The sequence below is a fragment of the Petaurus breviceps genome, unplaced genomic scaffold, assembly GCF_028583685.1.
Source record: "Petaurus breviceps papuanus isolate PSGF00001 unplaced genomic scaffold, PetGlider_PUasm1.0 551, whole genome shotgun sequence".
In the NCBI taxonomy this organism is placed as follows: Eukaryota; Metazoa; Chordata; class Mammalia; order Diprotodontia; family Petauridae; genus Petaurus; species Petaurus breviceps.
The window spans coordinates 32,491,072-32,517,948 of record NW_027186372.1 but is presented as its reverse complement, the minus strand read 5'-3'; the positions used below and the strand labels follow the sequence as shown (position 1 = coordinate 32,517,948).

Below are 26,877 nucleotides of genomic sequence, written 5' to 3'. Positions count from 1 at the left end.
ACACTTGTATCTGAAAGGTTAGACCTAGAAGAAGCCTTCCTTTAGGTTGGTTAGATGCTCCAAGGAGGATTTGGGGAAGCATATAGGTAAGAATTGCACACAATAAGAAGTTATAGGTGGGTTGTGGTATGTACTGAATATAAGTGCATACCTCTACTGATTGGATTCTTCAGAATGTAGAGTACTGTTTTGGAGTTACAGGTATGTTTTGGCCTCCTTCCCTGTGTTTGCTGTCTTTTGGGGGGTTAGGAGTCAAACCTGCATCTGGGCAAGTCACATGCTGCTAGTTTGGACATGAGCTACTGATAGGTTTCTTAACCTGGGGGAGAGGATCCATGAGCTTCTATTAAAAATTTTTTTTTTTTTATGACTATACATTGATTTCTTGTGTAATCCTAGATTCCATTTAATGCATTTTAAACATTTTGAGAAAGCATTTGGGACTTCACTAGATTGCCAAAAGGCTCTCTGACAAAAAAGAACCTCTGCTATATGGCATTTAATCTGTTCTTTATTTTGATACTGAGGTAATGTAAGTCTGAGGACTTTATCCTCTGTTCACAAAATATAGACATTGCTGTTACTGTTGACCTTTGACAAGTCAGAATGATTTTTTTTTTCCTTCTGGCAATGGTTAGGAAGAAGATAGAATTTTAGTAGAGAAAATTGTTCCCTCATGGAGAAGAAAGTGAATAGGAAATACTCCACTTTGTTTTTAAACTTACTTAACTTTAAAGTCTAAATGAGTAGTCCAGATCAATCCCAGACATATCTTTCCTATCTAAACCAAGGTGGCCCCTATTCATGGCCAGCATTTGGAATGATTTGGGGTTGTGAACATTTAGGCAAGACCAAATGGAACTTAGCCCGAGCAGTAGTAACCAGATAAAGTGAATGATTAAATATCCCATTTGGTGCTTAGTACTGTGATATAGTGTATGCCATTAACTGAAAGGACTCCCAACATGGTTATCACCCAACTTTGACTTTTCCCATCTTCTTCCTTTTTAGGTTAGACTCTAGATAGAATGAGTTACTTCACCCACTTTTGATTGGGAGCCCTGATGATTAGAGTTTATCCAACTAGGTTTTGATAAATGCATTTTTCAGTTTGTCCAACTTAGAAGTAATTTTGCTGTTATCCTTTCTCAAGACTGCTTATGTTGCAAACTTTTTTGTTTTTGGTCACTGATGATAGGAATAGGAAGGAAAACATTGGAGGTTTAAACTAGGGAGAGGACAAGTTGATATTTGGATCAAAGTTAGTCCTCCCACTAAATTTTTTTTTTTTTTTGCTTTTTGGAGGGCAGTTGGGGTTAAGTGACTTGCCCAAGGTCACACGGCTAGTTTTTGTGTTAAGTGTCTGAGGCCGGATTCTCCCATTAAATTCTTAATGTTATGATAAAGTTGAATGTTGTATGAACTTATGGTTTGAATTTTTTCTGCATGAAATTGATTGAGGCTATATAGGGCCCTTAAAACATGTAATAACTTGGATTTCTGACATAAACAGCAGGAATCAGAATGCTGTAAAACACTGAGCATTTGATTATGGAAGCACTGGATTTTCAACATACACAGCTGTTTCTGAGGATGCAGGTTTCCCTTAGGTATGTTATTACACCTTGAAATGAGGTAGAAATATTTCTAATTTAGAGGAAATTGAGTTGATTGAATCACTTGCTACTGAAACATCACTTTTATCAGGGAGAGCAAGACATTTCCTTTTCTGTCCCTCAGTAGTAAGGGAGAGTATTCCTCGGGTTTCTTAAGATACTGCTATTAAGCCTCTTCCTTTAAGAGACCATTTTTACATTTCTGGAAAGCAACCTTGTTAACTTCTTGGCAAATGTATCTTCGTATTCCCCCTTTCATACTCAGTGATTGTTTCTCTCCCTCTTCCATGCTATCATCTCATATTGATCCCAGATTTCCACTTTCCAAATTTCTATCCTTTGCCTTGAAATGCCATCTGTCTAAGGAAGAGCTGTTAATGAGCCAGTTTGATCACTGGTCACTGAGCATTACTTAAAGCAACCTCTTTAATCCTAAAGCCTGAGCCCCGGAGCAAAACTCAACCAATGCTTATCAGTGCACACTGTTACTTGTAACTAACTAGCTGAAGGAAATTAATAAAATTCTCACAATGCTTAAGGAAAATGACTGGATTGTGGGTACAGGAATTCTGTGATGTTTGTCGTCAGCTATATCTCTTGTTTTCAGTGTCCCTTTTCTATGAATTGAGACCCGTGCAAATTTTAGTTGATTGATCTTAAGGTGATTGTTACAGCCACGGCTTACAGATTCCTAGGAAGGAGAGGGCAGGGTTGCTAAAAGCTACGTTCTTGGTGTAACAGTTATTTACATCCTAGTCTATCCCCCCTTTTAGTGATGGTGATTTTTGGGAAATCCAGCATAGCTATTAAACAAGAGAGGGTTGGGGACATTGAGAAAGGGCAGAGAATGGCAGTTCATGAATTTACAATCCCAGTTTACCAGGTGAGTGTTAGGGACTAGGCACGTGCTCTCTTGTACATCCTGGCTCCCTCTGCTGTTGAAGAGTTCTACTTTAGACATCACAAATGTAGGGGAGAGAAAAGTAAAGGGGAAATTCTGGATCTGGATAGCCTCTACTTCTGAATGTGGGCTTTTCTGAGACTCTGCTCATGTCTGGACAGGTGAAGCTGTCTTTATTTACCCAGGGTTGGAAGACAGACTAAACTCACTTGGTGAAACATTTTGAGCTCAGCCAAAGTTTATCATAATGTATGTTCTACTGACCTGAATAGGGCCTGAGATTTTTGGAACTGGAAGAAACCCCAGCTTACCTCTCTCACTGTGAAGGACACAATTCAACCTGCTTTTCCTTTTGTCAGATTCCAGAGATAATTCCAAGAGAAGACCATTTTTTACCCAACTCTTCAAAGCTCATTCCATACAGTCACCCAAATCGTTTCTGTGCTTTTTTACCTTAGCCTTCCCTATTGTACCCACCCCTTTCTCCCCTTCCCCCCACACCAAATACTCAAAGATTGGGGTTTAGTTCAGGTTCTGACTTGGGTCAGGTTATATGAATGCTAGCAAAACACGAATCTTACACATTCTTGAATGTTTGAATTTAGATGCTTGCTTTTATGTTTGCTATATAGACATAGAACATGAGGGAGAGGGAACTTTTTTTTAAAGCAATTAACTTGCTCAAGGTTACATGGCCAGGTGTTTCTGGGTGGGTGCTAAATGTCTGAGACCAGATTCGATCCCAGGTTATCCTGACTCTGGGGCTGATGCTCTTACTCAGTGTGCTACCTGGCCGCCCTGGGAGAGGGAACTTTGGAACATACAATCGTAGACCTGGAATAGATCCTAGAGTGCTTTAATCTCATGAATGAGGAAGTAAGGTGCACAGAAAAAACAAAAACAAACTTTAGGGTCCCACAATGAATGGCGGGCAAGTCTAGGACTAGAAAATCATTGATCTTGAAAGACTAAGTCATTCTAAACAGATGATTGTTTCTACCACTCAGAGTTCCATGTCAGGATTTTTCCAGTCTTACTAGTTCATGATCTTTATAGATGGCAAATAGCCCAGAAAGTTTTACTCAGTCTTTTTTGCTTCTAAGATAACATTCTCAGAAATTTTGGGGAGAGAACATGATTTTACAATGAAATTGTTCAGTCAATTTTAAGGGTAGTCTTTGAATCTGAGCAAAGGGCTTAAGTTTGGCCTCAGATCTGAAACTCAACCTTAGTAACTGGGAATCTATGGTGCTTTTGGAATTAATTTCAGGAAACTACCCTGATAAGTCTTTAGGAAATCTCAATCCCATTGTTCTGTTGATCATGTACTGCGTTTAGGCAGAGAGCTGAATCTAGAACTCAGGGTTTCCTGATGAAAGGCTCTGAGTCGAGGGAATCTTGAGCCACCCATTGGTTTTTGATTTGCTACAGAGGTTTTAAACTCTGGGCTTGTTACAAAGTCTCAGTTCAAAAAAGGTCTTTCTGATATATTCTCCTAGCCAGGAGAACAGTTGTGGGAATTATATTTAGAAGGCAATTTAGAAAGCCTGGCCCTTTAGCATCAGAAAGAGAGGTAGAGAATGGGACTTACAGAGTGGGTAGGGAGCTACTTCTTTCTTTCCCTGAAAATGGCTTTACATAACAATCTGGGTTGGTGGTTTGAGTCATTTCATGGCGTCTTAGGAGCAAAGAAAGAATGGGGAACTTGAGAGCCAATTCACTATTTGGCTTGTATTTTATTATTCTTGAAAGAAATTACAATGGTAACTTTTTCTTTCCAGAAAAGGGAAAAGGTGTTCTTCCTTGTGCCAATCTCTTACCCTCCTGTCCCCTTTTCTTGCTGTGCCAGATTGATCTTCCTAATGTACCTGCCTTGTCTAAATACCTTTAGTAGTTTCCTATTGCCCATAAAGTCCAAACTATATGTAGCCTTTGCATTCAAAGCCCTCCACCACAATCTTCCTTCTACCTGCTTGTCTGCCTTTTCTCACTGTTCTCTTTACCTACTCTATGAACAACTGTCTATTCCATGATCTCATTCTGTGCTTTCCTGCCTCTATACTTTTGTGCACACTCTCCCCTCAACTCTCCCACCAGTACTTCCCATATGCTAGGGGAGAGGGCTGTTGAAATCCATCCCTTCAACACCCAGTTTAGATACCAAATGCTCTATGAAGCTGTTGTTGACTTCTTAATTCTCCAGCTATAGTTATTATCTCTTCCTTTCCTCTTGTTCTTAGATATGTCATATTAAGAGTGGCATTATAAACCAGGTGGCTCAGCGAGTAAGAGCACCGGCTCCAGTGTCGGGATGACCTGGATCAAATCCGGGCTCAGATACTCGGCACCACACCCAGAAATAACTGGCCGTGTAACCTTGAGCAAGTTACTTAACCCCGATTGCTTTAAAAAAAAAAAAGTGGCATCATAGTTATTATAAAGGACTGTGTCTTGTTTTTATCTTTGTATCTCCAAAAACTAGAACATAGTGAATTTTACACATTAGGTGCCTAATAAATGTTGTCAATTTGATCTGCCATATGTTTAATTTTGCAACCAGTGTAAAGGCAAAGGAAGAACAGAGGCCTTCTGCTTATATTGGACTGTAAAAAACTGATGAATTTGCACCCTTCTAAAATAAAATGTGTGGATATTAGCATACCTCTGCTGAGAGAGGCAAGAGCAGGGTTTGCCAGTTATAAAGGTAGATCTTCTGGACCAAGAGAATAGGAGGATATGGGACTGGAAGTCATGGCTGTTGGAAGGTTTTGTTCCATTCTCACATTTTGGCTTTGGGAATTGACTTGCTCTCACTTAGTTCCTGTTGCCCTTCCCTGGAGGTGTATATGCCATCATAGATCATAGTCACAGCTCTCAATTGTTATCATGCTTTAAGGTTTACAAAACACTTTCTCTGTAACATTGTTGGGAGGCAGTTGGTGCAAAGATTATTATTCCCATTTTACAGGTGAGGAAAATCATAAAAAGGACATTCTTGAAGGAAACACAGAAATCATCTATTTTAACCTTTTATAGATGGGAAAACAGAGGTCAAGAGGTAGGAAATAACTTGATGAGGTTCACTCAGCAGATTAGTAACAGAAGCAGTACCAGAACCTAATTTTTCCAGGGATCTTTTTTCTACATCATGTTGACTCTTAGCCAAGCTGTATAATACAAAAACATGTTCTGTATTTGAGCCCAGAGAAATCTTTTAGCTTCTTACTGCTCTAGGAAGCATTCTCTAAGACTATAAATTGAAGAGAAGATGAGAGAGAGAGAGAGAGTTTATAAATGAGTCTGTACTAACTTCCTGCTCTTAATTGGGGAACACAAGGATTAAAGGTAAAAAGAAGTATCTCTCTTGACCCTTGATATTATGAGTGCACTGAAGAATCATTGAATTACAGAAGAGACTTTGAGGTTATTCTATCCATACCCCTGTGGTTATTCAGAAGGCATAGAACTTAAATACATCTCACCAGTTTTTTAAAGAGCCCTAAAAGGAAGAGTTCATACAACTTCCAGAAGAAACTACTCGTAGCCCTTACACAAGTATAAACCCTAAAGCCTGAGCAGAACAACTTCCTGACTTTTATTTTTGCTTCATGAATAGGACACAGAACCCCAGAGGCATGTTTTATATTTCTAGTATACCCTTTCCTTAATAGGAGGGCTGTTGACAGAACTGTATTTCAGAGTGCCAAGTGGACCAAGACTACTTGGTAACTAAAGGGAGGAAGAATGATGAAAGTTTGGACTTCTGAAGAACATTTAGGCTTCCCCCTCCCACCCTCACTTAACTAACTGTGTGTATGTATAAGTTTTAAGTGATTGGCAGTCATTTTTGCCATTCCCTTATTGCCCTGAATACACTATTTCCTCTTCTCCCCTTTCTAGATTTCATGTTTTGGACATCCATCCAAACAACATCAATTGATACCCAGATATCAGCAGTCCTATGCTTGCTACATTTATCTCCATATTTTAGAAAAGTGGACGATGTTAGAACTGGAAGGGGTCTTAGAATATTAAACAGAGAGAATTAGAACTGAAAGGGATCATAGAACATAGGAATTGGTGAAGTTTTGTTTAATGTTTTTTTGTGGACCCCTGAGTTTGTGCTATATTTGTGCTATAAGACAGTTGAAACCAAAGAAAGCCAGGGCAAGAAGAAGGTGACACAGTGATTGAGAGAGCAGGAAAGGGAAAAGCCATTATGCTCAGAATCTGTATGCAGCTTGCAAACGTCTTTCATCCTGAGATTAGTTAGCTAGTGCTATTCTGTAGCCAGCTAATGGCCTTCTGGAGAATATAATTTTCATCAGAGGGTTCTCTGAAGGGTGTATTTTTGGCTTGCCATTCTTTCTGCTCTGACTTCTCGACCCAATGTTCTGATGGAAATTTTCCAGAGCAATGAAATCTCAAAATGTGGGGGAAAGGGAGAGAAGCTCCAAGACCCATTCCCATTCCCCCTGGAAATAAATCAGCATCTCTAGGTGTAAATTTGCCTGACAAAATGAGATGCTCAAACTGATGAAATGGTTGATGCCAACAGAGAAAGAGAGAGAGGTAGGGGAGGGAGGGAAAGAGAAAGAGAGAAGAACTAATGACTCAAGACACCATCTGAAGAAGCCTTAATGATCCCCCAAATTATTGGGCAATAATTTTTTCTTTGGAACTCAACTTGCTGTCCCTAAGAATGATCAATTACTTTAATTAATGCTTTAAATAACCACACATCTCCATCAAAATGGCATCAAGCGATGCCTGCATATTAGCAGTCTTGTATCTCACCATGCCTTTCTTTGCAGTTTAAAATCAGAATCATAGAGCTTTAGGCTGGAAGGAACTTATGAAGAGAGAACAGGGCTATTAGGCCTGGAAGGGGTTTTAGGACATAGAATAAAGAATGTAAGAGATGGGTGGGGAGAACTTTAGGACAGAGCATTGGGTCAGAAGGATCACAGGATAAACAGTTGTCAGACTGGAAGGGACCTTAAACACAGAATGTAAGATGCCAGAGTTTGAAGAGTTCTTAGGGATGAAGCCCTCTTCCAAATGTCCTCATTTTATGGAGAAAGAAAATAGAACTTGGTGAGGACGGTCTCACCTAAGATGAAGTAAAATTAAAATCAAGTTTGAACAGGATGAAACAGTACCAGCTGCAAAAGAGTAATGAAATAAAAACTTGGCAAAGACATACTATTCTTGGCTGAGGATCCATAAAATCCTAGAATCCTCAGATCAGGGGTTGGGAATTAGAGGTCATTTTGCTTATCCCCCTGTGTTTAAGTGGTTGGGGTGGATGTTACTTTCTTTAAAATTTTTGAGAAACTAAGATAGTATTCTTACTCCTTTGTAGTTACTCTGCTATCTTCAGGATTTTCATGCGTCCTATTGCATGAATAAACCTACTGCAGAAAATGTAATTTTTCCACATGCAATTTTCCCACATACTAATACAGATGGTTAAAAAAAGCAATACATCAGAACAAGAAACTTTGCTCACAGTCATCCTACTGGAAAGGTTCATTCTTTTGACTCTTGGCCTTAGAGTCCCAGAAGGTAACAGAACTTTCATTTAAAACTCCTTAAATTGGTTTGTGAGAACAGAGGCAGTGTTACTTTTGGTGAAGAAATGCAATTATATTGTTAAAATAATCAGTTGCTCCCTGTTCGGAGAATTTTTGTAAGATCTCCACAATTTGTTTTAGCAATGACTTAAAACTGCTGAATATCTTGGGATATAAGTTGACATGATATAAAGTTGTTTCCCATTGTTTATTTATTTATTTTTAAGCAATTGGGGTTAACTTGCTCAAGGTTACATAGCCAGTTATTTTTTGTATGGGTGCCAAGTATGAGGCTGGAACGGATCCTGGGTCTCCCAACGCCGGGGCTGGTGCTCTTACTCACTGCACCACCTGGCTGCCCCGCTTTCCATTTTTTAGAACACAGTAGATTAACTCATTGAAGCAACAATTAACAGGCTATGAAATTTCCTCAGCCTATGTTGAACCAACTGCTAATAAGGTGAAGCTTAGCCTAGTCCCAAAAACTCATTGGAAGCAGATTTCGGTAGAAATATTTAAGTTGGAACAGGGAGATTTTGACTCCTAGTACACTGGAGCAGTTTGGGGGAAGATTTTTGTAATGTCAAAAGGTCAACTTAAATACTGTGATATTATGACATTAAAAAGGGACCAGATGAAAATTTTTCTCAGCCACTTTTGGGGGAGCTTGTTATATTTGGAAAATGAGATGATTAGTGAAAGAACTGGGGATATTTAGCCTGGAGAAGACAAGACTTGGGAGGATAGGATATCTTATCTTTGAATATGTGTAGGGCTGTTATGGGGAAGAGGAAATAGACTTGTTCTTCTTGACCCCTGGGGTCAGAACCCAGAGTACTAAGCACAGCTTGTGAAGAGACAGACTTAGACTTCATGCCAGGAAGGTCTTTCTCACAGAATTATCCAGAAGTGAAATGAGCTGCCTCAAGAAGTGATTCATTCTTCTCCATTAGAGGTCTTCAGGCAGAGCTTAGATGATAATTACTTGTCCAGTATCTTGTGGTGGGCCTTTTTTTTTTTTTTCCACTTATGGGTTGGACTGCATGGCTCTGTCTCTTCCAACTACAAAATTTTGTGATCTTGTGTATTTATAATGGGGACTATGTGCCTGATCTGATGAGCCAAATTTGGGTAAAGTTCATAAGTTTGCAGTGGTGACTGTATTACAGGTCATTTAGGGCTATCTTTTAGAATGGATTTCCCCAGGATACTTTGCTTTATTTCCCACCCAGGTCTTTTCTAGGATCTATTTAAAAGCCTGGAGCACATATTAAAAATGTAGGCTTAAGGCTATGCCATATTTCTTCATAGGATCCCATTCCATCTACCTCCCCATCTTCCAATTTACTGCTTAAATTGAGTGGGGAATGTGGATATTATCTGATGATATTTCTGTACTAGAACATTATTAATCTGTTCCACCCTCACCTAGAGCAGTGGAGAGTATTGACTTCAGGTAGTTGTAATCCCCTTTGCTACAGAGCTTCTAAAGACTTGCTCAGAAACAAAGAGGGAATTGTAGTTAAGTATTCTTAGAACCAAAGTACAATCGATCTGGAAGTGATAGAACAGTGGTTTCTAATCCCTGGGATGAGAGACAGAATTATTGAAAATTCATATGGTACCCTACAACTAGGCATACCTTTTATAGACTGAATAATGCCTTATGCTTATATGCATTACTATTTTTCAAATACATATACAGATTTACTATTGTAATTAATGAGATATAAATTCATTTAAAAGTGTTCTTAAATTTATAGTAGTTTTTGTTGATATGTGTTTTCTCAATCATTGGATTGCAAAAGTACAACTAATTCCATGGGAAATTAAAAAAAATTTAAAAGTCTGGGATTTTGAAAACAGTTGGGAACCACTTCATATCTGACATAAAATGTCAGAGGTAGGAGAGACCTTAGAACATAGAATCATTGATCATTAGACCATCTAGTCCAACCCTCTCATTTTACAGATGGGGAAACGGAAGTCCAGAGATGGAAAGTTAATTGCCCAAGGTCACACAGTGAGTTAGTTGGTAGATCCTGAACTAGAACCCATGTTTCCAAACTCTGAGGAAGGAGCTCTTTCCCCATTTTACTCTACTTGCCTGCATTCAGAAAATAGTATTTCTTTAAATACAATTCACACTTCTCCAATGATTTTTTTTAAAGCAAGCTTCATCATGGCTTAGGACTGTTGCTGTTGTCTCTGGCAATCTAATTGGAGAGGAAATTATAGGAAATAACCCTATCTCATCAAAACTTGGACAGGATTGAATGGAGGTGGCCGAAAATGGAACTCCATAAGTAAATTACAAAGACAATCAGACTTCACAACACCTTCCGTGTAGCTCAAAACCCTGTAGCTCAACTCAAAGAGCCCTCAGGATTGTTTGCCAGCATCCTCAAGTAAGGATGTTAATACTACAATTATAATAATACTCTGTCTTCTTTCAGTTTCATTGTATTGCAATTAAGGCAGGGACCTACTTTCCACTTGGGAGGAACTGCTGTCAGGATGAAGTCATCTAGGCTCTGGCAGCTGCCTGCCCTGCAACTTAACATAGAGCTGAACAATGCTAAAAATCCCCTCTGTGAGTGATGCCATACTTCAAAGACAAAGAACTATCTCCAATGTACATCTTTTTTTCCTCCTGAAATCTGCATCTCTGCAACTTAGCCATAGAATAATAGGTTTTTCCACAGTGGAAGGAATTGTATAGATCACCTCGCCTAAAGCAAGTTTATAGATGAGGAAAATGACGACCAGAATGATCTACCTTTCTGCCCATCGTTCCTAGTTCTGAACTGTTGCCTAGCCAAGCAAGTCTATTTGCTTTTCCACGTGGCTTTACTTCGAATACTTTTAAGATGGTTATCACTTAGCCCTTAAATCTTTTCTTCCCTGGATTAAACATCCCCAGTTACTCATATGGTTTGGTTTCTGGTCCCCTTGCCATCCTGCTCACCCTACTCAGCTAGTCAATCCAGCTGGTCAATGTCCCCCTTAAAATGTGGCACTTGAGAGGACAGACCTTCACATGAGATCTGTCCAATGAAGACTAGTAGGGCTCTCATTTCCCCGGTTCTGGATACTACACTTATATAAATGCAGCCCACGGTCCCATTAGTATTTTTGGCTGCCACATCACATTGCTGACTCATATTTATCTTGAAGTCCATTCAAACCCTCAAGTGTGATTAAGCATTCTTGCTCATCTCTACAGATTCAACTGAAAGGTAGAGTTAAGATCAAAGTATATGGATCTGTCCTTTCCTTATTTCTACTCCATTCCACTGTATCATCTCTACTGGACACCCCGAGGGTCATCAAAGAGTATGCCCTTGATATTCAGTAAAGCTAACCAATCTGACCTTCCTGTTGGGATCTGTTATGATAGTGAAGATCAAAGAAATCATACAGTTGAGTTTGCTGAGGAATGATTTACCAATACTTCAAGGACTATGGCTGTACACAGGGGTGTGCTCTGGAGGTGGATCATAATGACTTTTAACAGCTGATTGTTAAATTTTCAGTATTAGCATTTATTTTCCCTTGGAAATTGGAATACAATACAAATTAGGGTTTGATATTTTGTTTTGTTGATTGTCTAGACTTAAGAAAGGAATGGAGAAAAAATAATGTAGATTAAACTTAAAAGTGTGTTGTGCATACATCTTTTTCTCTCTTCAAAAGTTTGTTGTTAAACGTTACTAGCGTACCTCTGGCTACACATATGGACTGGCTTTAAAACAAACAAAAATCTATGGGTTTGACCTGATTTACCGCACCCTGACCTACTTTTCTGCATGTAGACACAAGATGGTGTCCACATAACACAAAGTGAAGTAGAGATTTGGCAAATAAGCTTCCTAGAAAAGGAAGTTTTTGGCCCAACTTATCCAGTTAGGTCATTTATACCAAGGAAATGAATATGATAGTTGCATCTCCCTTAAACCTGGATACTTTGTCTTGGAATAATGCACCCCATGGGTGTTATAGAACTTTGAAATAACTTTGGAGATCTACATTTTCCTCCCTGTTGTTTCTTTTGATAACAGAGAGAAATAAAACCCCCTGACAGGGTCAAGAAAAGTAAATAATATTAACACAATATTAAAACTGGAAACAACCTAAAATTTAGAATTCTGAAATGTTAGAGCTGTTAGAGTCTCATCCAGTCCTACTCTCTCTTTTTTTTTAAAGGAAGAAACTGAGATGCAGAGAGAGGGGAAGTGACTTTCCCAAGGTTACCCAGGTAGTCAAGCAAAAGGGTTTGAAAATGAAAGAGAAGCATAGCCAGAGTTAAAAGTGAAATGAAATTTCCAATCTTATCAGTTTTCATAAGAAGAACCCAAGCATCCAGGTTTATTTTCCCTTGGTAGCCACTTCATTGAAATAGTTCATGAAAAAGAGTCCAGTAGAATCTCCCCTTGCTTCCCTAAAATAAGGAGCTGTTTCAAGTGATTAATGTATCTGTGGATACAACTAACTAATTCATACTTCTTCTGTTGGGTCCAATAATTCAACAAACTATCTGGTAGTACCATAGCTTTGCCTACTGTGTCAAGGTCCAGGCAAATATCCCTGAAATTCTTGTTATTTCTGGCTTGGGATTCCCAGAGGCCCAGGATGGAAAAGGAATTAGGGGAGGGGAGAAGTATTATTTGGAATCTAAGAATTCTGATGAAATGTCAGAGATCAACTGGCACTCTCCCTTTGCCCCGGGAGATTCCAGCTCCCATTCCTCTATAGGTCAGACCTCAGACATAATGAATTTGGTGCCATGATGTGAAAGGGAACAAGGAGGGCCCCTCCCTTCCTTTCCTTTTTCTTTCTTATTCATTTTAAAGTAAAATGAATGTAGTGCTGATAAAGAGGGCCCAATGAACAGTTCAGAAGACAGATATCCAATTGCAGGACTAGAAGTATCAATGATAATCTTTCTCCCATGCTTCTGATTCAAGTCCAGGGTGCAGGCAAGCGAGTGAGAATGTCTTTGTTGAAGGGAGGAGCTGCAGATTCCTCTCCAAGACCCCCACCCCACTGGCTCAGACCTAACTTGGTCTATGCCTTAGGAGGAGTTCTAGGTCTCATCCTATTTGAACCATGGCTAGAGTGGAATTTCTCTTAGGTTTCAGTATCTGTGTCAACATAGGCTGAATGAAATCAAAGGCAGGCAAATATTCAGTCTTTTTGCACATTCAGATAGACAAAAATTTTGCTGCATAGTCTATTTTTCTATTCTTATTGCAAGTCTGTTTTTCTACTTCACTTTCTGAGTCACTTGACTCAACCCTCTAATGGTCCATGGAGACCTATCAGTTGTGTTGTAGTTGATGGGAGAAATTCCCCAGAGGAAAGGTGATCAATCTTAGGAATGAGCCAGTTTCCTATGATGTCCTGTTTTGGGCAGGTTTTAAGTTCCCTGTGCTCTTATTGGTAGGGACTATTTTTTCTGCCTCTTGAGCCCCCAAGAAACAAAGTCCTACACAGATTGATTGTCAACCACCAATCAAACCAGCTGCTGCTCTCATTTGAAGCCAAGATACTAAAGTGCAAAGGAAAACATGGAACCCCAGCATCCAGGTCCCTACAGCCAGGCTGGAGCCCCTACTACTTGAGGGTGGGAGGGCTGCAAAGACTGGTGCCATGCATTTTCTGACAGACCTGTTTAAGGTCTGGCAGTGCGAGGGGTCAGATGGCTTCCATCCTTCCAGCCCTCACTTCCCACCATATCACATCCTTATAAGGATAACCCGTCTTTGGGCAGCAGTGCCCCCGAACTCTTTCACTCTTGTAGAGAGAAATTCAAGTCTGACTTTCTTAAACATTAAAGCTAAACAAAACACCGGACTTAATGGAACCAAACAGAAAACCCCTACCCCAAACCCAAACTGACTTATAAAAATATAATTGGGTTGTTTGCCCCAATTTCCATATTATTACTGATCTATGAAATGTCAGAAAATAATGACTGGCCTTTCTCTGCCAGGCCAGGGGCAATTTCCCCACTGCCCTTTCCTCTTTAAAGCTAATCTTCATAGAATGCCTACATCATAAGCCTATTTCTTTCCAGAGACCTCATGCATACAACTCCTTGCAATTCCAAAGAGACTTGAACATAGACATTTACAAAAATGGCATCCTTTTACATTCATTCTAGCCGCAATTTTTGGAAAACATTTTTTTTTAAATCATAAAAAATTGCATACTGGCCACATTTCTAAGAAGAAAGTTGTGACCACCACTTTTGTATTTGTTTTCCTGGGGAGGAGGTGGGGGAAGAGATGGGTGGTGTGTTGGGTTATGTGAGAATGAAACTCAGAGATATGGGCCTGTTGCAGTCTTTAGCTGTAGAAAACAAGGAACAAGTGACCTTGCTCCCCAAGTTTTCCCATGATCCTGGACCTCTCCATCCATTCTCTTCTTTTCTTTCTAACACCTCCTGTCCCCGACCTCAAGCAACCTTCCAAAGCAGAGATAAATGACTTTGGGATACAACAGTTAGTCTACCCAAGTCCATTTGGAAATAAGAACGACCTTGGGAAGGGTATAGGGAGAGGGAAAGGATGCATGACTATCAGCTTAAGGTCATTTGCAGCTGTTCCCACGCTTGGAAAACTGTTAGTCACTCCAGTGACTTTAAAATCTAAGCAGTTAATAGGCTAAAAATTGAAAAGATCTTTTTGCATAATAATTAAGCATGAATATATAGCTTATATATTACACTGCTTTCCTGGGGGCAAATTGTGCCCCCTCCCCAAATGGAAAACTACCCAACTGCCCACAGCCCTGGACTCTAGTTTGTAAAACTTCTCTTCCATCCCCACTCATTCTTGCCAGTCCCTATATAGGAAAAATCTTCCCCCCTTCCCACCCCTGCCCTCCCACCATCCCTCCCCATGTTTAAATAGATATTGCCACATTCGGAAATGCATGCATTTCTGCATTGCTATTGCACATGTTCTGGGAGAGCCTTCCCTCTCCCTCTGCTTCCCTTGGGTCTCTTCTTGTGCTGTGCCCTCCCTGCCCCTACCCGAGCTTCCATTCACTGATTGTGGACATCCTCCCTGCGGACAATCTTGTAGATGATCCAGTAGAAAATGTTGAAGATGAGGAAGGCCATAGGGAAGCCAATGCGGGACATCTTGTCAATCTTCTTGGCCCTTTGGATAAAAAGCTTGCGCATCTCCTCTGGGGACTTGGAGGGTGGGGGTGGAGGGTTGCCTGTGTTGTTGTTGGCTCCCTTGACGGAGATGCCATCCTTGGCCTGGAGACAGGCTGGGCCCATACCGTAAGCAGAGAAATTGAACCTCCCCTCCCCGGCTTCGTCCTCCTGAAACAGATTCAGCATAGGGCTCTACTTAAAATAAGACAGTGGCAACCCACCCTCCCTGTAAGGCTCTCCCCTAGGGCCTGGTTCTTCCCCTTTTTCTCCCTTTTCCCACTCCCCTGATACCGGGCTATCCCAAAGCCTAGAAGGAGGTCAGCCTTACAGAGGGGCTTGGATGATATTTGGCACAGATGCAAATCAGGGGATAGCATGGTCCATGGAAGACAATTCAAATTATTTTCCTATGATTTGAGCAATTTGGTCATATCCCCTGTTTTGCCTCTGGCTCCCACTTCCCTCCCCTCTCCCCTTTCCCCCCCAAACCTACTCTTCCATTCCGAATCACTTCCCTTGCCCCTTCCCAATCCTCTTCCTCCTTTGGCACCAGCTGGATGGCACAGACGTTTATTGCTCCATCTCCCTTGTGACCACAACTTTTCAAGGGACCAGCATCACTCTAGGTCATGGCCCATGACCTCATACTATCTACCTTGCCTGTATGCAGGCAGCATTCCCTACCTATTCCTCTGTCTGAGAGCAGAAAGACCTCATTGGAAAAAAATGAGTCCCAAACAATCTTTGGGTCCTTCAGGTGAATCGGCATTTAAGAACTGCCACAACTTGGTCCTAACCTATCTCTCCAGGTTTATTTCTTGCTGATAACCTGTATGAACTTCTTGCTTCCATCAGGCTGGTCCCTCTAAACATCTTGTGTGGTAGTCTATATGTGGAATGTGTTCCCCTCTTCTCTCGCTGTGAAAATCTTACCTATACTTCATGGTCTGATTCTAGGGTAGCCCCCTTTAGGGAGGTGTTCCTTATGAATTTGGTTCTCATGATGATATCTCCTTCTTTTGAACTCTAATCACAGTTATAGTCAGGCCCACACATTGTTCCTTTTGGGATCATAGACTCCACTTGTGTATCCTGTTATTGTGTGTTATATAATGATAGAAACCATTTTAGCTCATATTTACAAAGTATGCAAAGTGTTTTATGTACACATCATCATCCAATTTGATTATTGCAACAGCGTTGTGGAGGGGGCAGGGCAATGTTTTTATCTCCATTGAGAAAATGGAGGCCCAGGGAAATAAATTGTCCAAGGCTCCATTTGACATTAAAAGCAATTCTCTGAAGGACTCAGACCAAGGATTATTATATTCATTTGACAGAAAAGAAAACTGAGGCCAGGAAGAAGTGATTCATATGAGGTGACATTGTGGATCAACAGCAGATTGATCTTTTAAATCTAAGCAGTTAGCCTAAAAATTAAGATTTTTTTGCATAATGATTAGAACTCATCTTCTAACTGTTCACAAATCTTTCTACAGTAGCATGATCTATATTATATAATCTCAAATTATACATATGTGTATACATAACATATGTATACATACATATGTATGTAATATCTGTATGTATTCAATGGGATCATGTCCCACCCAATTCCTGCTGAATAGGAGAGAATATAGATTTGTTTCATCCAATACCCCCATCACAAAGCACTTCCACACAACACTCATTCAGCTGTGCGATAATATGACATTGTGTATGTGTGTGTGTGTGTGTTCAGGAATTGTGTAGAGTCTAAAGAGAGTGGTTGGAGTATGTTGTCCATGTTCCCTTGCATTGTTTTAAGAGGGTCTCACATTTTCTGCGTACCTTGAAGGCAGAGTAATAGTAGGCATGTATTGGCAATGTTCAGTGGTTGTTTACATGGCTAGGCCCAAGGACTACAAGAATGATGTCAAATTTTCATTAGAAGCATTTTTGCAATGTCCTATTGTACTAGTCACTAAAATATCTTTCTCTGGCTCAGCATATGACCAGGGTCATAACTAGGGTGAAATGGTCAGAGCTTTGCCCCAGGGTGCTAAATTTAGAGGGTACGCTTCAGCAGCATAGAAAAATGTGGAGTTTAACACTGAGTTAGCAATAATAATTATTTAAAATAGGAAACTACCAGATGGTGAGTTTGGGTGAGATTTTTCCCCCTGCCTCTGTGATGGCGTTCCCAGCAGCAACATTTGTTCCAGAGACTGTCTCTCCCCTCTTGTCAGTACCCCATCTCCCCTGCCAGTACTATCATGGTTGGTATTTGTACTAGTAAAAGATTTCCTAGTTTGGGTTCTTTGTATGACAATAGGAACTAAGTTTCCTGAGCTATCTTATTATGGGAAGGGGCTGTTGGCTGTGGGAATGACGTGTTTCTATTGGGGAAGTTCATCATTCTAAATCTTAGATCTAGGAGTTTTTAAAGGAAGAATTTCAGAGGTCATATGATCTATCTTTATCTAATCAAGAATTCTCTTACAGCCAGCAAATAGCCAGACTTTGCTTGGAGATGTCAAATCTATGAGATGATCAGGACAAGGATTATTACCCTTATTTGACAGAAGAGATGACTGAGGCCAGAGAAAGGAAGTGACTGAGTGAAGGATAGTCCACTACTTCCTGAAGGGGCCTACTTGACTTTTATATGGTTTTAATTGTGTGGAAATTTTTCCTTATATTGAGTCTAAATCTGCAACTTCTAACCACTTTTACTAATTCTGCCCTAAGGGGCCAGAAAGACCAAGTCTAATCCCTTTTCTGCATGATAACCCTTCAGATACTTGAAGACAGAAATGATACTTCCTTAAGCTTTCTCTTCTCCAGGCAATGGTACCCCAAGTTCCTTTAACTGTTCATCCTATGGCATGGACATAAAGTGCCTCACCATCCAACAGTATTCTGAATATCATATTTCTTTTAAGACAGCCTAAAAACCTAATAGCTTTTTTTCCTTTTACTGCCAAGTCCCAGTGTTGTATCATATTGGGATGGCAGTCCATTAAAAAGTTCTAGATATTTTTCACACAAACAGTTGTCTAGCCACATCTTTATCATCTTGTAATCGAGAAATTGATTTTTTGAACCTAACCACAAGATTTTACATTTATCCCTATTATAGTTCATCTTGGTAGAGCCAACCTATCTAATTCTGGCTTTTTTTGATGTCATCTTTCAACTTGTTAGTTTTTTTCTTTAAATACCACTATGAAGAATGTATATTTTATTCTAAAGATTTTGAGCCAATTTAAATTTTTGATCCAGGCAAGTGACATGGTTAGACCTATGTCTTGCTTAGGAAGGTTGTTTTATCTGTTGTGTAAAAGATCTATTGGAAGGGAAGAGGTACTGAAGGCAGGGTGACCCATTAGGAGTCCCATGAAATTATGTTTCTTATTGCCTTTGGGGAAACAATGAAGATAGCTGCCAATTTCTTTATCTGACTCTTTGAAGAGAATCTGTAAGTCTTCTTTGCATTGACTTATGCCTCAGTGAGAATATTATTATGGATGTAGTCCCTATGGATGCACATGAGGGGTGATGAAGGCCTCAACTAGAGTTTTGACAGTGTGAATAAAGAGAAGAGGAAAGATGTGAGAGAATGTGGAGGTAAAATGAATAGCACTAGATCATTGATTGGTGATGAGTGGTAAAGGAGAGGATCAAAGAAGACCTAACTCTAAGGTTTGGAACCTTGAGTGACTGGATAGATATTTGCAAGAGAAGCAGAGAAGTTTGAAAGAGGAGTAGAGATGAATTCACTTTTAGACATCAATGGGACCTGACTGGGTAAGTATCAATTTACAGTCATCTGAATAAAAATTACAATGAAACTCATGGGAGTAAGTGAAATTGCCAAGCAAGAGAGTGAAGAGAGACAAGAGGTTTAGTACAGAGCCTAGAAGGCCACCCATGTTCAATGATGGGAAGTAGATGGATAGATATCATTTATTAAGCAATTAGTATGTTCCAAGCACTATGATCCAATAGCCAGTGAATTGATATATTACTAGTGGAACTGAATCACATTCATAATAACGTTCTCACTATGAATGAAGCTTAAAAAAACACACAAGTCAATGCAAGGATCATTTACAGGTTATTCTAAGAAAGGCAAATAAAGAAATTGGAGGCGTTGTCTCTATTGTTTGTCCAAAGGGAATAAGAAACATAATTTCATGGGACATTTGATCATCACTGAAATACTCATAATGAGTGTCAGCAAAAAACCCATCACAAATGTAATTGCAGCTTTGACACTAACATCTGCTTTAGAGGATGGAGAAATAGAGAAATTCTTATGAAGAACTTAAAGAGATTCTCTAAATTTAAGTCAACACATAAATTTCTAGTTGATGGCTTCAAGTGTGAAAGTGGGTCCATGGGAAGAGGGCAAAAATTGCTTTGCAAAATGTGGCTGAGGATGAAGAAATAAAGGAGTGAAAGGCCCAACATGTATATCGTAAACACTTTTGTTTTAGAAATGGGTTAGAAGGTTCTGGATATGGTAAGCACTGAAGAGCTTTACAATAAATGAAATCGACCCAATACTAACTGACAGGAAGTCACTCTTTATTGATATTGAAATCACTTGTCTGTCTGTAGGCAGATTTTTGGCTGGTTAGAGCGAAGGTCAGAATAAATGTCAAATTAGAAGAAAAGATAAAGATAAGAAGACACTGACTCTAGACCTATTTAAAACAAGTTTTTTTTTTAAACAATATAGAGGTCTAGTGTATTCCTGGGACACATACCTAGGGTGTGATGGAGAATTTTCTAAGACTGGCTAAAGCTGATGATCCTGATGATTAGGGTTTAAATGTCCCAAAGTATTTAAGATCTCTAATAAAGATCCTAAACTATTTTCATCAGTTTCCAGTTGAAGTCAAGGGCTTCAATGAAAAAAAAAGTATGATATATAGGCTAAAAGTGCTGAGTTTGAATTCATCCTCATAGACTAGCTGTGAAACCTTGGACAAGTTACGTAACCTCTCTCAAACTCAGCTTTCTTACCCATGTAAATCAAGGGGGTTGAATATTATGGTCTCTAAGGTTCATTTTAGCTCTAAATTTGTGACCCTATGGTGAATATTTTGATGAGGTATTCAGGTAACAGACTCCCACAAGCCATGGATTTCTGAATCACAGCTTAAAATGTAGCAATTATAGGCCTTTGACCAGGGACATTTAACCAGGACTAGAAAAAAATGTATTTGCCTGGAGTCTTACATATCTAATCAAAAGGGCTTAAAAAAAATAGAAGCATTACATATATGTCCCAAGATAGCTATTATGAAGAGTAACTTGAACATGAAAGTCAGCCTTAGAATCAGGAAGACCTGGGCCATCTTTATCACAAACTGTCTGTGGGACCTTGCCTAAGTCACCTAAACTTTTGGTTGAACAGGCAGCTATTAAGACTAAATTGCAGAGCAGGAAGAGATCTGCACTAAAATAAAGGGAGGTCCTCTTTGGGAATTATCTACACTGAAGAAGTCGTGGGTCTGGTGAAACAAAAGGAAACAACAAATACAAATCAATTACATATAGTGTAGAACAAAGAATAGCAACAGAGAATACACCCAATTTCCAGAAGACAAAATCTAAGAAGGGAAGTAGTAATAAAGGGAAATAGAAAGAGAATGGTATAAGTTATTAAGCACCTACTATGTATCAGGTAGCTAGGTGGTATAGAAGATAGAGTGCCAGGCCTGGAGTCAGGAAGACCTGAGTTCAAATCTGGTCTCAGACATTTGCTAACTGTGTGACCCTGGGCAAGTCACTTAGCCTTGTTTGCCTTAGTTTCCTCATCTGTAAAATGACCTGGAGAAGGAAGTGGCAAATCCCTCCAGTATCCTTGCCAAGAAAATCCCAGATGGGGTCACAAAGAGTTGGACACAGCTGAAATGACTGAACAATGACAACATGTATCAGGCACTATGCTAAGCGCTTTTATAAATACTGTCTCATTTGATCCTTACAACCCAGTGAGGTAGGTACTATTGCTGTCATCATTTGATAGTTGGGAAAAGTGAGGCAGAAAAAGGTTAAGTGAATTCCAAGGTCATACAGTTAATTAGTGTCTGAGATTGAATTTGAATTCAGATCTTCCTGAGTTCACAAACTCAGAACATAAAGAGAAAGCATAAATAAAATAAAGAATAAATAAAAATTGAAAGGGAAATGTGCCTAACCTCTATCCATTGAGTCACTTAGTTGCCATAAAAATACATAGCTTCAGATGTCTCTATACAAATGTACAAAATATGAGTAACAAGAAAGGTGACCTAGGTATCTGAATGCAAGGAAACATATTTGACTTAACAGGAATCACTAAAATTGGTGAAATCTGGTAAAATTTGTTACAATTCATGGCTCTGGATACTACATTCTAAAGGACTACAAGATGAACAAAGGCGGGAATCTGAAACATATTAAGAATATATACTCACATAAGGAAAGAAATTCTGGAATCAGAGTGGAGAAGAATGATGAAAATAGCATTTAGATGAAGAGTCAAGGAAGAACGGCTATCGTTACTATGATATAATGCACAGAAAGAGGAAATTGATGAAGTATTCAAGCATTCAGACTTTCACAAGCCATGCGTGGAGACAATACATAGCAGTGATGGTGAGCTCCGGCTGCATGGACATCCTCTGAAGCTCTCTCTACATTAATGATCATTTCACCCTTTGAAAGGTAGAATAAGCAGCAAGCTGAGTTGCTGTTTTGAACCCGATTCTGACCAACAAAAAGGAACTAGTTGTTGGTGTAAAAATGATAGGATTCTTAAGGTGGGGAAAAGTGACCTGGGCTAGATTATATTTGGAAAATGGCACAGTGCTTTTGATGACCTTTTTTTACAGTAATATTCCCCCACCTTGGCTATTGACTTATGGAATTTTCAGTCACAGCAATTATCTAAGACCATTTATTAAGTTAAGGAAGGATTTAGATTGGTGCTGCTCACTGGGTTATGCTCATCCATTTACATGAGCCAATTGTTAAATTTTCAATGTGAGGACTTAACAGCTGGGAAATTGGTAAATGCTATAAACCAGGGCTTGATTTATTGTATTTTTGATTATCTAGACTTAAGAAAGGAATAGAAAAAATGTTAATCATGCAGGTTAAACTTAAAAAGGTGTCCTGTGAGTTATTTTTTTTTGGGGGGGAGGGAAGCTGGTTGTTAAATATCTATATATCAGCATGTCCATGGTCTCTACTCTGAAGAAATCATAGATACTTGAAATACTGAAGTAATCTCCCAGTGATATTATGTGACTGAACCACAAAACCCCAACATTGCAGGGCAATGGAAAGATATATACCAGTGGTTATGTGGTATAGTGGTATAGACTAAGAGTCAAAGGAGAGCTGGGTTCAGATTCTGCCCCAGATACTTTGAGATGATGGTCAATCAATAACCTCTCTGAATGTTTTTTTATCTGTAAAATGAAGATAATAATACCTCTGGGATGTACCTTATAGAGTGGTTATGAGGTGTGATGTTTGTTAAGTGCTTTGGAAACTAAGAACTCTACAGAAATATTGTTATTATCATTTTTATGAGTGTAATTACTCTGTAGCATATTCTTAGTGATCACTTGTGTGATTAGAAGTAGCACAAAACACACACACACACACACACACACAAACGCATGGGACCCTTTCCTTACAGCCACCCCTCCTTTGGATCCACCCCAGAATATAGTGCCCTTTCTCCCTAATCTCCTTATATCTAACTAACTATATGTATATATTTATGTGTAGTGACTGTGGTAATCAGTTTATTACATAGATTAATCATTCTTGAATGTACAAGCTCCAAAGGAGCAATTAAGTGTTTAAATATACACAAGTATTTCTGTCAAAGGAATTTTTATCCTTATATCCAGATGGACCTAAGCAGCTAAAAAAATAAGAAAAATTAAAAAACTATTAGCTATATATTAACTGAGAAACCACATACAAACCAAAATATTGGGAAGGGAGGTGATGGAGAAGAGCTGGAAAACAAAAACTCCCATCACTTTATGGACTAATAGCTCCAATCTAATTAAATGTTGAGCAGTTAAACTTAGACTTTAAAATACAGGATGTGGTTGTAATTTAATCTTTTTGGTTGAAACATTTACCTAAGATATAGGTCCTTCGGAATAACTATATATGTATATATTTTTATTACATACGCAACATATATTTATATATGTATAGACATATATGCAACATATATGTTTACATGTGCTTGTCTTCCCCATTGGAATGTAAGTTTTTTGTAAGTAGAGCATTTCATTCTTTGTGCCTGTATCCTTTGTACCTAGCACGTTGCCTAGCACACAGTAGGCATTTAAATGCTAGCTGTTTAATTGAATTAATGCAGACTGGTGGAGCTGAAGTCAGCATGGTACCTGCTTTTTCTTACACTCACCAGTAGATGGCAGATAACCCACACTAAACTCTATAACCAGCAAGTTAAACTAAGGAAAATAGCCAAATCTCCCCTAGAAGAAAGCGTGTTTTTCTAGGCCCTTTATCGATTAGAAGAGGGGAAGAGATTGCTACAGGGAGGCCGATTGAAAGGACTCACTGTAATAGGCAACAGCCTAACCAGGGAGACAGAAAAACAACAAAAATCAGATGATAGCTACCAGTCATATGGTACTTTATAGTTTAAAAAGCACAAAAACCCTGTAATGGAAGAAGTGAAAGGATTGTTTACATTTTACAGATGAGGGACCTGAGGTTGAGACAGGGGAAGGAATTTCTGAGGCTAATACAGTTAGCAAATCTCAGCCAAGTCTTTCATTCTTTCCACCATACTATCTGGTACCTCTGTAATTAAATCATCTTGTATATGCATAGTTGCAAACTGAGAACTATTTTAAAGTCATTTATTCAAAATTTATTTTGAATAAATGGCTATGAAAAATAACTTAGAATAGTGGATGGATTTGGAGTCAGGAAGACCCGAATTTGAATCCTGCCTCAGATACTTACTGTGTGACCCTGGGCAGGTCAAGTAAACTTTCAGCCTCACTTTCCCTATTTGTAAAATGGGGATAATAATGCTAGTACCTACTTCATAGAGATGGGAAAAAAGTTCTTTGCAAACCTTAAAACACTATACAAATACTGTCTATTATCATATAGGATAGTAACATCTATCTCACAGGGTTGTTGTGGGGATCAAACGAAATAATATATGTAAAACACCACATAAATTTGAACTATATGTATTTCTGTGATAGCAACTTCTTTCTAATTCTAGGAAGGAATAACTTTTTGCCAAGGCAATCCTTCCAATACTCCACAAAAATGCAGCTTTGATGCCTCATCATGGCATAGAAGTAACCCTGAGTTCACTAAGGCATGCCAGTGAGATCAGACTCTTGTAGGTTCTACCAAGCTAGAAGGGCTTTAGGTCTGATTCTAGTAACAGATTGAGCTAAGCTCAATATGGAAGGGCTCATCACCAATAGGGGCTGTCACTGGATAATGTATTCTACAGCTGTAGCAGCCAATGGAACAGATAGAAATACCAAATGGCCCTTGTGCCTAAGCAACCTCTTTTGTCTTCCGCAGAATGGCAGATAAGAGGGGAGAGGGTGCTAAGAATCATACCATTTTATATTATTTGAACATTAATTTAACTCTAAGGATGTGATCTTTTCCTGATGACCGCATGTTAACACTCAACCAGAGGAAGTGAACCATATCAACACTGACATTTTTGTTACAGATGTAATCAGAAGACAGAAGGAAGTTTCTGCTAAAGGGAAGGATGGCTTACAGGTTCTCTTTTGAAGAAACAGATAAAGGAGCTTTTGGAATGAGTTTCATCAGGCTTCCAGAGGCACCAAGAAACATCATTTCTTAGGAAGGGAGATCATCTTGCTTTGTCTTATTCATGACTCACATAAGCAAAAACATCACCATGAAGATCATCGCCGATCATGTGCCAATATCTTTAGTGGAGTATAGAAGTCGAGGAAGCATTGGAAGAGCTTAACATGATCCTCTTAAGGAATTCAACACATATATCGATATGGTAAAGATCGATGAAAAGGGAATCAGGGCAAAGATGCATTGAAAAATATGGTTTGGGATAAAGAAAAAAGAGGGCCAAAATCTTTACACTACTCCCAAACTTCACATCTATTTATCATGGCACTTTCTTTAGGAGAGAGTCAGAAGCTTCTAGACCCAGGCATGTCACCAAACAAGATCACAAAAAGTGAAATTGACTATATCTCAACAGATACATTTTTTTTGTATAATTTTGTAAATGTGCTTTGTATACATGTTGTTTCCCTTTAATAGAATAAGTTTCTTGAGGGAAGTGATTATTTCATTTTTATCATTCTATTCATCCTCCTTGAAGTAAATGATGTGTAATTAGATGTTTAATAAATGTAGCTGAGTGGTACAATGGATAGAGTACCATGCCTGGAGTCAGGAAAACTCACTCATCTTTCTGAGTTCAAATCTGGCCCTCAGACACTTAGCGGATATGTGATGCTGGGTAAATTGTTTACCCTGTTTGCCTCAGTTTCCTCATCTGTAAAATGAACTGGAGAAAAAAATGGCAAATCACTCCAGTATCTTTGTCAAGAAAGCCCAGATGGGGTCATGAAGAGTCAGACTGAAAAATGATTGAATATATTAATAAATGCTCACTGAATTGAATAAATTATGCTATTTGGTAGAGAGTTCTAAAATGTTAGAGCCGGAAAATACCTTATCAATCAACCAGTTCATCCTTCTTACCTTGCAGAGAAGTACACTACACTCTAAAGCTCCAGAAAGTGGAGTTAGCCCGGCATCATTCATAGTAGGGATAAGCAACTATTACACAGGTCAGCACAATGAGTGATATTCATAATTACGAGCCTCAGTCAACAAGAAAGTGTCACATCACCCTGCATTTAGAATTGGAAGGGACTTTAGAAACCATGTAGTCCAACCCCCTCAATCTATAGATGAGGAATCTGAGATCCAAATGATTTAACCAAGATCACCAACAAATGTTATGTTTGGGATTCCAGGCTGGGCTAGATTCGAACCAAGGTTCTGTGACTCTAAAACCAGCCTCCTTCCCACTACACCAAATGACTTCCTCCCTAGCTGACATCCTTATTCCTTCTTGCTTGGACTTTTACAGTAGTTTCCTAGTTGGCCTCCCTCTCTCCTGTCTTGCCTTTTGACCCACCTTTGCATAGCTGGTAAACTATTACAGTATCACATAATTTTTGACATCCTTGCTTAAAAAAGGCAGAAATCACATGATTCTTTTTAAAAGAAAAAGTTCCTATTTGTAACAGTAAAAATAAAACTAGTTTTGCTATAACGTCTATGCAGTTCATGATGGGAAAATTCTCCCCTCCCCCCTTTAAGGGCTCTCTAGGAAGTTCTGCAGAATGGCAGAGGGTAACCCTTGCTTTCCTCTTTATCCCATTCATATAGATGCATGGGGTGTGAGTGTGTGTGTTTTATCTGACTCTAAACCACCAGAATGTTCCAGACTAAACTTTCTAGCCAAATGGATGCCCTAGCAGCATACTGATGGCATTAGCAACATCAGTCCATTTTCCTAGACTCTGTCCCCAG

General features: G+C 39.1%; 1 protein-coding gene across 2 annotated transcripts in view; it reads right to left on the bottom strand.

Annotated features, from left to right (window-relative positions):
* Positions 1–15,144: 15,144 nt before the first annotated feature.
* The window catches only part of GLRA1 (glycine receptor alpha 1), an 82,133-nt gene continuing 70,400 nt past the window's right edge, over positions 15,145–26,877 (bottom strand). The window contains exons 8-9 of one of the 2 annotated variants that reach the window (XM_069102290.1): positions 24,523–24,528; positions 15,145–15,432 (exon numbers count right to left, since the gene is read on the bottom strand). In XM_069102290.1, the coding sequence (XP_068958391.1) occupies positions 15,145–15,432; positions 24,523–24,528 (294 nt within the window). Of the gene's footprint in view, positions 15,457–24,522; positions 24,529–26,877 lie in introns of both variants that reach the window. The other variant, XM_069102289.1, reaches the window with a different exon arrangement.